Here is a 15,903-nt window from a genome sequence, read left to right on the forward strand (position 1 = left end):
ATCCGTTGAAATCTGCAACGGAAATGCGTTCGCGAGCGCCGGGAAATAGAAAAAAGGATCAGGGAGAGCAGGAGCTCCCCCTGGTGGATCTCGGACGGCGCAGCGTGTGCGCCTCAGCTGTTCTGGCTTCCTCGAGCCCTGTGGGGAATTCGCTGGGCCGGAGAAGCGAACGCAAGCGCCAGGGCAGATTCCCAATCAGCTGTAACGCTGAAAGAAGAGAAAATCTCTAACGCCGGGTCGAACGCGTGCGTACTAATATGCACACTCTTAGACGCCAGCAGGAAGCAGCTGGCGTCGAAGGAGGAACAATGAAATGAATCACGCAGCCGAAGCGGGATGGAACGACAGATAAGCAAAAACTGTAGCAAACACATCAATTGAACGATATTGACATTGAAATTCACATAATAATAATGTAAATAATAATATACATAACAATCTAGTCACTTCCTAAACAGTGCTGACTATGAATGTACTTATTTCTTGCTGTGAGCAGCAAAGAAAGAGGAAGTTACATCATATTCAGGACTGTTTATGAGGAGACCTGCATAGCTATTGGAGGACTAAGGTCACATGTTACTGACCTCTGAATGAACTTTAAGTGAAGTCATCTGGGAAGTTGAGTTCTTGTTATTCCCCAGAGACTATTAGGCATGGTCTAATGTGTTTATGTTTTTTCATATGTATTGTGTTTTACTATATTTTTAAGTGTACCTTCTTTATGCATATTACCTGCTGCGCTCAGGTACATAGAAAATATCCTGCTGCTGAACTTTCTTTACGAATTTTGATTAAAGAAAGAGAAGCATAATGTGAGCCTTCGTTCTTGATATAGAATTGAACTGTCATCTGGGCCCAGAATGGTAACTTTTGTCACAATAATCACAGAAGACGTTTCAACCATGAGCATCGGTTTGTTAGAAATGCACAGGGTAATGAACTTTGAACGCAGAATTTCGCAACTTCGATTTAGGACCGCAATCCTTTCTTAGACTGGGGCTGAAGTATGCCTCGCACTGACTGCTCTTCACAAGCATCTGCTGATGCTCATTTTGAGACCCATCGCTGTTTTGGCGAGTTCTCCTCTTAGGACTTACTCCCACCACATTGTTGTTTCTAACAAATCCCATGTGCACCTCTCTTGACAGTCTCTAGTCCTTTGTTGATCCTTTTGCCTAGGAGAGTTCCCAGAAATGAACCCTAAACCCTTCAAAATCTGAGCTTGTGTAGGTTTCAATCTTTTCTGTGTGTGCTGCAGGAGTTGCAGTGGCCCCACGGTCTTTAGCAACTGTCCAGACAGGCTTGTTCCATTTTGAGGAATCTCATCCCTTACTTGAGTTCCCCTAAAGGGTTAAAGGAGTGATAGCATTGTTAGTAGATCGTCCCGAGTACATGTAAAATCAGGTCCCTTGTATTGGCTCCTATTTCTTTCACAGCTGCAAGGCATACAGAAGGCTGCATCGCTCTCGCTTTGATATCTGACTAAGGGACGTTGACACCATCACACTTACCAGTTGCAAAAAAAGGGTGAAACTTCAGGTCCTCTAAATCTCTGTGCCAGCCTAAAGCTTCCACCGACACTCCATGGCAGATCCCTTGGATCAGTTGATCCACTTCTCATGAGAACCCAGGTGGCAGCTTTTCAAGTTCTCGTACTGTGGCTGCTAAACTTGCTTCCTTGCAACCACAGTGATTTTGAAACGTCATTTTAGAAATGCACAACCATTACCTTACTGGTAGTAGCTACTAACTCAGACACATTTCCGCAACCAACCCGCTCCTCTTTCGTGCAAAGTGTGCACATTATGGTGATGGCATTTCTTTACCAAACCAAAAAATGACATAAGCGAGGCAGATGCAATCGTGTGTAACAAAGCCTTTATTAATGGTTACTTCCTTGGGGATGAGGTGGATAAATGCCCGTTGTGTCTATGGGAAATCACTAAAACCAAAAAGGGGACGTCTATCAAACACGGTCAAGAATGGATCAATACAACGTGAGGTGCTCTCTAAACCACGAAGGCAATCTCAAAACCAAGGAACCCAAATACCTAATCTTAGGCCGTCCTGGTCCCTCAAGACCCACCCTGCTCTATTGAAAACATAGTACAAGAATGATGGCCAACTGAAAGGCTCCAAACCTATTCTTATGAAGTCTGTTAACCACCCGACTAACATATTCTATCCAAACAGTAACGTGCAAAAGTCCTTCGTCAAAGGAAAGAGACAAAGCCTATTACTAAAATGTCTAGCCCTAATCTAGCAAAATTACCCACAACAATAAATATCCTCGTCCTCAATTCGGGAGTACTCACAGTACCATATGCTTTATTTATTGCAAGGTTTCTTCTGAGGGTCCTCATGTATATTTCACCAAGATTCTCCACTCTCAAAGGTTTCCCTGGCGTCTTTTTCACAAGGTCTTCATTTTAACCAATTTTCAGGATGTTCCTGGCATCTTTTTCACCATGATTGCACTTTTACCAACTCTCAGGATTCGTCGGATGTCCTGTTCACCAGATTTCACTTCCTTTTCGTCTACTTGCTTAGGACTCAGTTTCCCAAAAGACACCTCTTCTTGGCCGTTTCTTTCGCAGGCCCCAGATGCCAAGGTTTCTGCTTTAAAAGCTCAAGCTGAATGTGCAGTTTCTTACAGGTGGAACCTTCCCCTTCTCTGAGTCACAGTACAGTGCTGGGGTCTCAAGCTTCTGACTCTATAATCGTCCCAGGCTCACGTGTGTCAGGCAGCAGTTTACCTTCCAGGCAGTAGTAGAGGCACAAGAGAACAAAAGACTGCCTATAGCTGCTTTTATGCCCACAAGGCTGTGGTCTGTCTTCTATGTGTACTTTGAATTGGCCCAGTCTAGGACCTATGAAGGTCCCCGTTCTGATTTGGCCTTGCATAATAATTATTCACGTATCCACTTTACAGATTTATTGGTTTCTATGCCCCATTGTTTACTCATGAAAGGGGCGCCCTAATGTGTCAATTCTGAGACAATCCGGGTTCTTGCCAGGCCACGGCACTGAGACAGCCTTACTTGATCTTAAAAATCAAATGGGTGAGGCAAGAGACTTAGGCAACCCTGTGGAGTACCTGCACCTTTCTGCGGCATTCGACCTCGTCGACCACAGAGTCCTCTGCCACCACCTGACCACGATAGCAAACTTCTCACCAAATGCTGCTGCCTGGATCACATTCTTCCGACAAGGCCGGTCCATGCAAGTCTTCTCCGACCTAGCGTCCGCCTGTCCTACCATCATCTCATGCGGTGTGCCTCAAGGGTCCTGCATCTCGCTCACACTCTACAATATTTTTACAAAGCCCCTCTTGTACATCCTGGACTCACTAGGTATCTCCTACCTGAACTACACGGATGACACGCAAGTCCTCCTCCCAGTGACAGGTGACTATGAATCAGACGCTAAAGCCACCAACACCATATACATAAATATCCAAGCATGGATGACCATGAACGGACTGTGTCTCAACAGTGACAAAACTGAGCTCCTCATAATTGGGTCCACCAAAGCCCTAAAGCATCTCAATTCCCAATTCAAGCACTTCACTGTTGATAACATCCTAATCCCAATCTCCGCCTCAGTGAAAACACTTGGAGTATACCTAGACCAAAACCTTTCCATGACCAGGCAAGTCAACGCCATTGCCTCTGCGGCTGCATATCAAGCTAAACTTCTTAACGCAGCCAGACCTTTTTTTTTCCAAGGAAAACTGCCTAACCATTGCCAGTGCTGTAACGGGGTCAAGACTTGATTACTGTAATGCCCTCTTCTTACGCACTCAACAGAAAACATGGAGAAGCTGCAGGTTATCCAGAACAGCGCTCTCCTTGCAGCATTAGGCATCCCCAAAACAGAACACATCACAGCAGCCAGGAAACGGGCACACTGGCTACCCATTAGAGAGCGCATCCTCTTCAAGACCCACGTTTTGACCTACAAATGCATCCACCAAACCGCCTCTCCCTACCTACACCAAAGAATGCACCGATCCACGTCCACCAGACCAATCAGAACTCCCTACTTCAACATGCTAACAGTTCCCAGAATCAAGAGAGTCAGAGCAGGTGGAGCCAGCTTCCCCTACCTTGCAGCCCAGCATTGGAATGCCCTTCCTCCAGCCCTTATAGGAAAATATTCACACATCGCCTTCTGCAAAGCGGTTAAGACGCTACTATTCATCTCATCAACTTCTCCTGATACTATCTGTCACATATACTGCTTGTCAGAAAATGTACTATGTATGTATGTAACTAACCTGTATTGATTACAAAGGCGACCCTGATGCAACATGTAACTAAGCACTTTGGATGTAACAGCGCCTCCATGCCCATGGGCTGTTTGCACGCTATATAATTTTAAATAAATAAATTCTCTCTTGATGGTGCTGGGTGAAGTTATAAATTAGTTTTTGGTCCTGTCATCGTGTGCCGATGTGTTATTAAAACACAGAATGTGGGTTTGCCCGGAATAACTTGTGGAAACATTTACTCAGGCATGTTCCTTGAGTTTTGATGTGTTTTCCAGGATCCTTGTAGTTTCGGCAGCTGGGTTACTGGACTTGTAGTTCCCTTTTATTATTCTGCATGCAGCACTGTTTTTGGTGCAGAGGCGTGTCCAGGGAGTGGCCTGGGGTGGCGCGTGCCAACCCAGGTGCCACCCCACTATCCTAAACACTGATCATCATGTGTGTGTGTGCTCGTACTTCATGCCACCCCTACATACGTCGGTGCCACAGTTGGGCCACCCCAGTCTAAAGATACTGGACACGCCACTGTGTTGGTGGTCATGGTTGGGCCGTGTCTCTTAGCGATATTGAGCCCGGGGGAATCCTGTTCCTTCCTGCGTGGTACATCGGCTGGCAGCCAAAGCAACCCAGCCTCCAGTGACTCCGTGAGCGCCTCTAACTCGCCACCCCTTCCTTTCCTTCTTTCTTAAATCATTCGCATCGTGGTCTGTAGCTGTGGTCTAAATTCGGTGCACAGAAGATATACCTCGCCGTTTTCACATCTTCTATAAGAACATGGCAGCTTTTCTGACAAATTGCTATTTGAATAATTGTCAGAAATGCTTCTTTGAAGTAAACCAGGAAAGGACTAAAGATTCAGAGGAACTGCCAAGATGTGACAAAGTGGGCAAATGCTGTACAAATGTTGCACCATTGCTAAGCTTCTAGGCACTGTACCGTAGGAGTGATGGCTTGTCTGTTTTCAAAAGGGCGGAAGCCACAATGCCCTCAGCGCTTATGGGCTACTGTTTAATGGCACCACACAGGGTAAATCCCAGGTGGAGTGTTGTCGAAATTACAAACCGCTTTCAGGAGACTCGAGTCCTTTAATTGAACTACTGAGTTCCCATTCCAGGCTTGTCCAAGGGCCTCCAGGTTGATTCAGGCATGTACAGTCAGGTACATGTGTGCCAATATTCATGCAGTCATTTTATCTGAATTCACTTCATTTTCTTCGTCTCTACACATGAAATCACTAATGCACGTTCCTCTTCCATAGCTCACAGCTTCCTGCCTCTCCTTTCTAGGATATGGGTCTGTCCTGTCTCCTTTTACAAGTGCATTGTTTCCCTGTCCAGGACTTTGGGATGTCCTGACCCAACTTTCTAGGACATGCCACTGTCCTGCATGCCATTCTAGTAAATGGCTGTGTCCTGTACTGCCTGCCATTCTAGGACATGGCAATGTCCTGCACTGCCTTTCTAGGACATGGCAATGTCCTGCACTGCCTTTCTAGGACATGGCAATGTCCTGTACTTCCGTTCTAGGATATGCTACGGTCCGGTATAGCCATTGTAGAACATGGCAATATCCTGCACTGCCTTTCTAGGACATGGCACTGTCCTGTAGCGCCGTTGTAGAAAATGGCAATTTCCTGTAAAGTCTTTCTAGGATATGGCAATGTCCTGTACTGCCTGCCATTCTAGGGCATGACAATGTCCTGCACTGCCTTTCTAGGACATGGCACTGTCCTGTAGCACCGTTGTAGAACATGGCATGTCCTGTAAAGTCTTTCTAGGATATGGCAATGTCCTGTACTGCCTGCCATTCTAGGATATGGCAATGTCCTGTACTGCCATTCTAGGACAATGGCAGTGTCCTGTACTGCCTGCCATTCAAGGACATGGCAATGTCCTGCACTGCTTTTCTAGGTCATGGAAATGTCCTGTACTGCCTGCCATTCTAGGGCATGGCAATGTCCTGCACTGCCTTTCTAGGGCATGGCAGTGTCCTGTACTGCCGTTCTAGGATATGCTACTGTCCGGTATTGCCATTGTAGAACATGGCAATGTCCTGTACCGCTGTTCTAGGACATGGGGCTTTCTTGTCCTTCCTTTCTGGGACAGGGGGGTTCCTCATCTACCCTTCCTAGGTCCTGGGGCTTTTCTTCCTCTCCATTCTCGGACATTGTGATTTCTTGTCCCTCCTTTGTAGGAAAATTAGGATTGCCCATTGAAAGTTTGAACACATTGGTTCTCCTTAAACCCCCTTAATGATTCTCTTCCCCACGAGGACGTTTTTCAAGAGTTTCCTTTCTTTAATATTCATTTCGAACTGCCCGCAGAGGCAGACTTGCCACTTTTGTAATCGAGTCTGCCAGAGGGAGGGAGGGGGAGGGAGGGGGGGGGTGGGTGTGTGTGTGTGTGTGTGTGTGTGTGTGTGTTTTTTCTCTCGTTCCGCTTGTATGTTTAGATGGTAAGGCATTTGATGCTTTGGCATTCAATTCTATGACTATACCTTTTCAGCTTCCTAAAGCAGTTGGCAGAGGGAGGGTGCAAAAGAACGACATTTCCCTTCCTTAAATTGGAATTTCTGGTGCAGCAAGAAAACCACTGGGAATACTGCGACCTTCGGATAGGGAAGTGGTCGTAGTATTCCTGGGGATTCTTTAGGAGGAGGAGGCTACGAGATGCAGACGAGCAACAACACAAGCTCCCGCTTTTATCTACTTCTAAACACTACATAGCCTAGTGGTAAGCCACAAAGGTGGGCATAATTAAATGGGAACATGTCCAATATATGGCACCTGAAAAGTTAGCACAGTATGGCGAGATATCTAAAATTAAATGAACATTTGTTCACTTTCTAAGAAATATTTAATGTAAACATTACTGAATGTTTTACCTGCCTCTAATCGCTGGGATTGAAAAAAATAAACACAGCTCATTGTTTCAAAGGTTCACAAGACCCTCATTGATAGAATACCAAAAGCATTACGAATGGAATTGCACGGTGCTGTGCCTGCTTCCATCCAAAGTGCCACAACAATGTGTGTTTCTGCAAAAGGGTCATTTTGCAGCACTGGTTAAGCGGAAGAGTGAGATCCGTAAAGGACTGTTTGAAAAGAAATAAATGACTTCTAAATCTAGCCTGCCATGCTGTGCTATGGATGACATGTAATTGCGTGTGTTTCCTTCCTAGGAAGCGATACGCTGTATCACCAGTGGCTCTTCACAGTGCGGGTAAGTGAAGCAGGCAGAGAGGACGGTCTGTAACATGCATGCAACGATTTCCCCAACCAAATGAGAACCCCTGTTACATGTGTGTAATTACATAGCACTTTGCACGTTAATATTTGTTACATTTATTGTATCATAGTTGATTGATAAGATGTCATCTGTGAAGCACAGTGTCGTTGCATCACAGTGCGCATGTTCACCTTTAACGCTATCCCTTGTTGTTTTGTCTGCTTTGTTGTTACTGTGCTTTGTTTGGAAATCTCTTGGGTTGTAATTTAATGTTCACACATTTTTCACGACGTGGCAATATATACTTTTTTCTTGATGCATGCTTTTAATGCATTATACATTCTTGCATGTCTGTTCTTTTCTAATTTACATCTGTAGCAATTTCCTCAATTTATTATGAAATGCATGACAGTGGGGTAGACTGGTTGTGCCCTTGGGGGCAGGGCCCACACTCATTGCCCCTCGGCCGACCCTTCCTTTCTGCCCACAGCACAGCTGTATTTATTGCTGTTACTACCAGATAAAGGGAATGCGTATTTGCTTGTTTGCTGTGCAAAAACTTGTTACACTCTTTTCTAGAACTTCAAATGGTATACACATATTCCTAGGTGTGTCCAAGTCTTGAAAGTAGTCTAACTCACTGGTCAGGCTCTGAGGTTGCTCCTTGCCCGGTTTGAAACAATCTACCAGTCTGGGTTTCAAACTCACAAAATATTGCATTCTGGTACTTGTAGTTCTATATTTCTAAACTACACAGGAATCCAAAATGACACGTGTTAACAATGACAATACAACTTGATTTGACAACTCTGTGATCATGTGTTTTACAATAGTGTGAATCAAGTAAATCATTGAGAAAAGTCGGCAGTGATGTGTCTTCATTAACTGCCACACTTAACAGTGATTTAGCAGGCAGGTCACTGTTGGGCAGCAAAAGAGAAAATATTAAACTGTGAATGTACATATATATGTTTGTATGATACAAACCTAGCTACCAAGCTATGGAGCGCTATACAACAATTTAAAATAAACAGTGAGAAAGAGTTGGAGAGCAGTGGCCACGGGGGCGGTGGGTTTGTTATATATATGTAGAACTCCAGCTATCTTTATGAAACCTGCATGTATATATTTGAATTGGGGTCCTTTCTGCCTTTTATTCTTAGTGTGTAAACCTGAGTACCATATAATTGGATAAGAATAACATCTTTTATTTGCAAACCCTAACCTAAGTCCACCCTGTACTGACATTCAGTGTGCACTACTGATTGGTTGTGAGCCCCTGCTGTCTTGTTTAGGTCACTCTGCTGCTACTTGTCAGTGCTTTCGGCATGACCACTCATCTGCCGCTGCCGTACAGCAGGCAGCACACTGTCTCCCCTATCACCCTTCTTTTCTCCCCTGTAATCCACCTCAAATCCTTGTTTTCTGCTGACAAATGTGGACAGAGTGCTGCTGCTCCACTGTGTAGCTTTATAATAGCAGACCCCTGTCAAGCGGGTTGCATGAAACTAGTAGTATGCATCAAAACAAAGTGATATGTATTGTGATTTAGAGGAGCAATTGGGTCAGGCCCGGATTTCTCACCCTGACTTGCAACCCTCTTTCTGCTAGATCTCCCTAATTTCTCAGTCAATAGAAGTAGGAGAGTTCATATTAGTCTCGTCTCAATGGGTAATGGAAATTCCTCTGTCACCATTGGCCTCCTTCTGGGCTTTATAGCAATGAGAGAGTGTGGGGTGTAATCAAAGGCCCCAAACCAACAGAGCTGAAGGGCCCACAGGGAAAAGGACTTGCCAGTATTTAGAAATGTGCACATTGAAAAGAGGCCTATTTAGGTAGACTATGTGGGTGTCCTTCTGCAGTTGAAATCCAGAGAAAACCAAAATGTAATCCAAGTGCAGATTGGAAATGCACATCACTTTGCTGGCTGATACATGAATGCAGTATTTTTCACTGAAACGGGGTGCACTCTGTCAGAGCCACATTCCAGCAGAAAAATAGCAGAGAATTAAGTGTATTTTATTAATGACTGAAAGAAACAGCCCTGTACTTTCAGCAGTCATCTTTGGAAAAAAAATGCTGTGTGAAAAGAAAGAAGAAATCCATCGTTGTAAAAGGATAGTGAACCCTGATCAGTAAACCACAAAGTATGTCAAAGAATAAAGGCTGATGTTAGAAAAAGGCAATCTGCAAGTTCCCTTCAGCCAAGGACAAATGCTGGGTCTCAGGGCAAACTTCACAAAGGACTTCCCCCAAAGACTGGTTTGTGCATCCCAATTGTTCATAACGGAAATACAATATGGCCTTCCTTTAAGGTGTTGAAAGCAAAGTGTCCCCCAGACTTGGAGTCTCTGAAAGCTAATTTCTGTGCAGGGCTGATGGCCTAGCTGGTGCATGGATGGAATGTAGGAGGGAGGTGTGAAAACGGGGGCTGGAATCAACGAGGAACTCTAAAAACAAAAACAGGAAACAAGAAGCTTTTCAGATCAAAGTCCCCTTCTGATAAGAGGACAGGAGGCCAGATGTCTGCACTCAGGGAATCTCTGTGTTGGCCGGTGCATCCCCATTTACGATCTAGAGCCTACCAACTTCAAACTACAAAGAGACTAATAAAAACACTGTCCAAGAGAGGCAAATGGTGCTGGAGACCGCAGGCCTTCATTTGTTAGGTAATTTTCAGGCGATTTTGTTGAAATACAATGTATCCACCTGCTACTTAGGGAATTGTAATGGCAAGCTTAAAGGTGTTCCTGGCTGCTCTGAACCTGTCCCAGATTTAAGAGTTGGCAAACTGGTGGAGGGTAAAATTAGGTATGTGAAGAGTAAATTAGGTGTTTATAACTATTATGCTTTTTGTGTAAACAGCAGGAAATTGCCAAACAGCTGCGCAACATAGTGCAGATCTATCTGGCAGCCGTTTTATTAAATTCCCCATGAGAAGCTGAAGTAGAATATATGTATATTATGGCACTTACTAGTAAATTATGACTTTTTGCTGCAAATCTAGATTTTAGACAAAAATGTACATGGAATCAAAAGTGAATTGCAAATGGCAATTGCCATATGTCTTCTTCATACTCCTAAACCAATCCTTAGAGAGCATCTGGATTTGGGGGGGGGGGAGAAAAGGGTAACTGGCCAATCCTATTTGCGAGAACTCTTGCAGGGTACTGCTCAAGATTGTAAACTTGATGGTGTCATCACTAGTATATAAAGTGTATGCACTATGAGGAAGAGACAGAGCTGCTGACATTTACCATCTGACAGCCACAACGAAACACCAAAAGGAGATATTTTCTGAGTGAATCTGGGTGGAGCTGCCCATTGCTGGGAAGGCCTAAAAGCTGACTGGGTCCTATGATGAAGAGCTGGGGATTGTCCTTGAGAGTGGAGTGACCAGACCCCTGCCCTGTCCTTCCACTGGGTCCTGAGATGCAGCTGACATTCCTTAACTTTAAACAGTGGTTTTCAATGTAAGTAGAACTGAATCCTTTGCAACCCAAAGGTGGGGGAATCTTCTGGCCTTATATCCTTCCCCTTTTTAGTGGGTGGGGGGCAAAATGGCACAGCTCCTTAGCCTATTTAACTAAACAAATATGAATTTACTTAATTCCCCTTGGCGGAACACCACAGGGTGATTTGTGTTAAAATTTGAAAATAACAAAGCTCACTTCCATTGTGCGCTGAAAACTATGGACTGTAATTTAATTGGGTAATCCTATTGGTCCAGCTTCCCCAACACATGCCGTTAAGTGGAGGGTGGTCTGAACAAAATTCTCAAATCCTCCCAATGTTTACATCCAGCTTCCCCAACACAGACCTTTAAATGAAAGGGGGAGAGGAGGGTCTGAAATCCGAAATACTTAAATCATGCCAATGTTTCTGTCCGACTTCCCCAACGCAGACCAAAGTAGGGGGATGTGTGTGAAAAACCCACTGCAGAATCATAGATCCTGAAGAAGGACCATGATGGTCAGAAATGCACTGCTCTGACTTATCTTCTGCATTATTATTTTGAAGAAAGTAAAAAACCTATGAAACCTAATTACCAATCTTGAATGATCTTTTCAAACGTCCATTAAAGTGAAGAACATTTTTAAAGCATTTATGAACAAGGAAATTAACCACATATTGGAAGTTAGGGTGTGCAACCCACACTGAAGGCTATTGAGCCTACGTTTTTTTGTTCAGCTTCACTTTTACCAGTGCACAGTACAGAGGCACTAAATCGTGGGCCTGCACCCCGCTTACAACAGACAGTTATTTATTGATGCTTACAGAACAAATTTGATATTAATTGTGAACTTGCGGTGCCTGCTCTATATCTGAAGAATGCAATTGTTTCTAGGCTCATTCACCCCTCCAACGGCTTTGCTTGTTCTGAGCTTCTGCTTGCTCCCTGCCCTACCCATACGTCTAATCACGTATAATGCTCTTTATCCAATGGTTAATGCTGCTCATCTCTCCAACCATCTACTTCCAACTTCAACGCACCCAGAAATGGATTTGCTTTTGTCACGCCGTGTCCTGTGTATAGTTTTTTTTTGTCAGAACACCTTCCATCATCACAAATTCTAAGTAAAATACTAAACTAGATTGATCTGTCCCTTAATTTTACTTAGTTGGAGGGATCGACCTTCATTTCCACAAGGCCTGGCACATTCAGACGTGAGTGTGTAATAGTGCCATGTGATTGTTTGGTGCATGGCGTGGCTTCAGTGGGGGTATCTGGACTCTTAAGGTTGCTGCAGTCACGAAACGGAATTCATTTCATTTTTTAATTCAACACGTTCGTCAAAGAACTTAAAAGAAAAGGTACAGAATTGTGACATACGCCACCATCTTAAACTCTCCCGCCCCAAATGAAAACATAAGACGCATGAAAAGGGAAGTGTAAAGACACAGAAACGGGTTCATTTGTCAACAGAATGAAGATAAAAGTACCCAGGAGGAAGGTCAACACAGACAAAAAATAATATTGGAAGAATGATTGGAAAAATGATTGAAAGTAAGATTGGACAAAGAATGGGCACAGGTCGTGAAACCAGACTTGGGTACCAGAAGCCATGAACACCTTTACAGAAAGCGTAATAATATGTTCAAGGTGAGAGTGGAGTCGTAGGCAGCAAACAGGCATAATGTACGGTCAGATGTGAGCACTATATATGACAGTTTACAGAGACAGAAATAGTGAAGTGTAACATAGATTGGAAATGAGTCACGGTCAGGACTGGATGGGAAACAAACCAAAAATATTACTCTTAACAAGCAAGCCCAAACCCCTTTACTTAAGGTCTGGGGGTTTCTCTGCCCAAGAGTATTTGGACAAATGGCACCAAAAACTGTATTTTAAAGCACATTTGTCCTTATATAGCGATTAAAAAGTAGTTCAACACATCAAGACGAAACTGACATAGAACATTTGTTAAGAGTGAGGGAAAACATACTTGAAGCTTCATAAAAATGTCCTTTCTTCAAATGGGTATGGGGGATGTGGAGAGTTGGAAGGAAGGAAGGAGTGGGGTGACAGAGAGAGGGTTAGAGGAGCAGAGAACCAGGGCACCCACACGAGACCCATGATGGAGATGTGTAGTCCCAGTGGGAAATCTCCGGAGTTCCCTGTCGACCAGTCCACCATTGGATCATGTGTACATTGAAAAAACAGACATGATCTAAATGGGCAAGGCACAGAGAGAGAGAGATGGAACAGTTTTGGAGGGTTTCAATTTTGGAAAGAGTTAATCTTCCCAGTGGTGCACATTGTATATCAACAAGTTTTAGCTGCAGAAGGAAATGACAGGCAAATTAAAGCAAGAATTGGAATAACTCCAGGGTTCCATGTAGATAAGGTAAAACGCAAGCTAAGTTGGTGGAAATAAAATGAGGGCTGTGAAATGACACCCTTGGGTGTATGATGCAAGAAATAAAAGTATAGAATTAAGGCACAGCAGAAAAGAAGACTGACAGATCGGAGAGTATAACATGACAAGCGGCCGCAGAACGAAATCCTTGAACCTAGTGGAGTAGTTTTGATGTGAGAAGAGGGGGTGCCCGAGGAAGGATGCCTGGTGCTACTCTGTAAAGAAGCAGACTCTCACCACCCCTGGAAACTGACTAGATGCACTTGGATGTTTTGGAGGAAGACCAGCATAGCACCGATCCAGAAATAACCTGATGTGAGGTTTTTCGCAGGATAGAGTGAAATCCTTTTGATATGTTGTGAAGAATGAGAAATAAATTGCGGTACTAAATTAGCAGGAAGCACTAGAAGAAGTTACCTTATCCTACCTGGAATGAGAGAAGAACAAGGAGATGGACTGAAACATTTAAGTAGTTTGTGCATGTAAGGAAGAATGGACATTATGAAAGGGAAACACGTCAACAAGCCGCCTGAGCACACATTCAGAGACTCCCACACCGAACAATCACACCAGAAATCCAACAATTCAAGAATTAGCATGAAAACGCACTCATTTGGACTATCCTCCTCCAACACCTCCGAGAGGTATATTTATATCTGCTCTCTCTGTATATCTTCACTGCCTCTGCCATCACGTCAGTTCTTTGTAGTAAAGCCCCTCTTTGGACTGCGCCCCATTGCCTGCATGGGCCTGTTTTGTAGCGAGAACTCTCCTAAACAGTCTAGCAAGCTAAATAGAAAACCTGTTCACATCCATAGAAGGAGCTCAGCTCTGTTTTCTAACTTGTCTAAAAAGTTGCATGCTTAAATGAATCAAGGAAGAAACACAAAGATGGCGACAGACTGGCAAATATAGAAGAATAGAGAAGAAACATGAGGTACAGAGATGAGTTTGCAAACAGGAAAGGGTTCCTGGGAGTGCAGACATGGGATTAACCTACCAGAGGCTAGTGAAAGGTTTGGCCTGAAATGTGATGGAAAAGGGACCATCAAAGTGGAATAAACTGACACCCAGGATTGAGACAAAGGGAGTGGGAAGCTTAAAGGCTGTATTTTTATTTTAGTGTAAAAGTTAGACTTCTCGGGAGATTGAACTCGTCATCTTGAGCAAGCGAGGTCAGAGGTTTGTTAATAACTGAGACATGTCGAGTGTGACCCTATATGGAAGGAATAAGGCGATTGGAGTAAAGTTGCTGAACTCGTTTTTATGCAGAAACACACCTACATCAAAGCAACTAAAGAACAAGGAGATCTAGCGGCGGTATATACTTTACTAAGGCCTGCCCGTCTTGCAGGTATACCTCAACTTGATGCTAGTCAAGATTGAAGGGTTCTGAAAGAATTAGGAAAAGTACAAGGATATCATTTGTAGATTAAAAGAAGGAGGAAAGCCTGGAGAGGAAAGGATGCAGAAATGGTAGAGTCCAAAGCAGAGGTGTCGGGTGAATGTGGTTTCTACAGGTGTAAGATATAGAAGTTATAGAAGTTGCAGGGAATATGAGGTGTCAGGTGAATGCTGGTTTCTACAGGTGTAAGATATAGAAGTTGCAGGGAATATGAGGTGTCAGGTGAACGCTGGTTTCTACAGGTGTAAGATATAGAAGTTGAAGGGAATGTGAGGTGTCAGGTGAACACCGGTTTCTACAGGTGTAAGATATAGAAGTTGCATGGAATGTGAGGTGTCAGGTGAACGCTGGTTTCTACAGGTGTAAGATATAGAAGCTGCAGGGAATGTGAGGTGTCAGGTGAACGCTGGTTTCTACAGGTGTAAGATATAGAAGTTGCATGGAATATGAGGTGTCAGATGAACGCTGGTTTCTACAGGTGTAAACTATAGAAGCTGCAGGGACATGCTGGTTTCTACAGGTGTAAGATATAGAAGTTGCAGGGAATATGAGGTGTCAGGTGAATGCCGGTTTCTACAGGTGTAAAATATAGAAGTTGCAGGGAATATGAGGTTTCAGGTGAATGCTGGTTTCTACAGGTGTACGATACAGAAGATGCAGGGAATATGAGGTGTTAGGTGAATGCTGGTTTCTACAGGTGTAAGATATAGAAGTTGCAGGGAATGTGAGGTGTCAGGTGAATGCCGGTTTCTACAGGTGTAAGATATAAAAGTTGCAGGGAATATGAGGTGTCAGGTGAACTGTGGTTTCTACAGGTGTAAGATCTAGAAGTTGCAGGGAATGTGAGGTGTCAGGTGAGCGTTGGTTTCTACAGGTGTAAGATCTAGAAGTTGCAGGGAATGTGATGTGTCAGGTGAACGCTGGTTTCTACAGGTGTAAGATATAGAAGTTGCAGGGAATGTGAGGTGTCGGGTGAACGCTGGTTTCTACAGGTGTAAGATATAGAAGTTGCAGGGAATGTGAGGTGTCAGATGAACGCTGGTTTCTACAGGTGTAAGATATAGAAGTTGCAGGGAATATGAGGTGTCAGGTGAACGCTGGTTTCTACAGGTGTAAGATATAGAAGTTGCAGGGAATATG

General features: G+C 43.9%; 1 protein-coding gene across 4 annotated transcripts in view; it reads left to right on the top strand.

The window, feature by feature from the left end:
* The window catches only part of DENND1A (DENN domain containing 1A), a 2,718,319-nt gene that overhangs the window by 2,066,046 nt on the left and 636,370 nt on the right, over nt 1-15,903 (top strand). For all 4 annotated transcript variants that reach the window (XM_069609457.1, XM_069609459.1, XM_069609458.1 and 1 more), the window contains exon 16: nt 7,451-7,491. In XM_069609457.1, the coding sequence (XP_069465558.1) occupies nt 7,451-7,491 (41 nt within the window). The remainder of the gene's footprint in view (nt 1-7,450; nt 7,492-15,903) is intronic.

Source organism: Ambystoma mexicanum, chromosome 8 (genome assembly GCF_040938575.1).
Source record: "Ambystoma mexicanum isolate Mex_15411 chromosome 8, UKY_AmexF1_1, whole genome shotgun sequence".
NCBI classification, from domain to species: Eukaryota; Metazoa; Chordata; class Amphibia; order Caudata; family Ambystomatidae; genus Ambystoma; species Ambystoma mexicanum.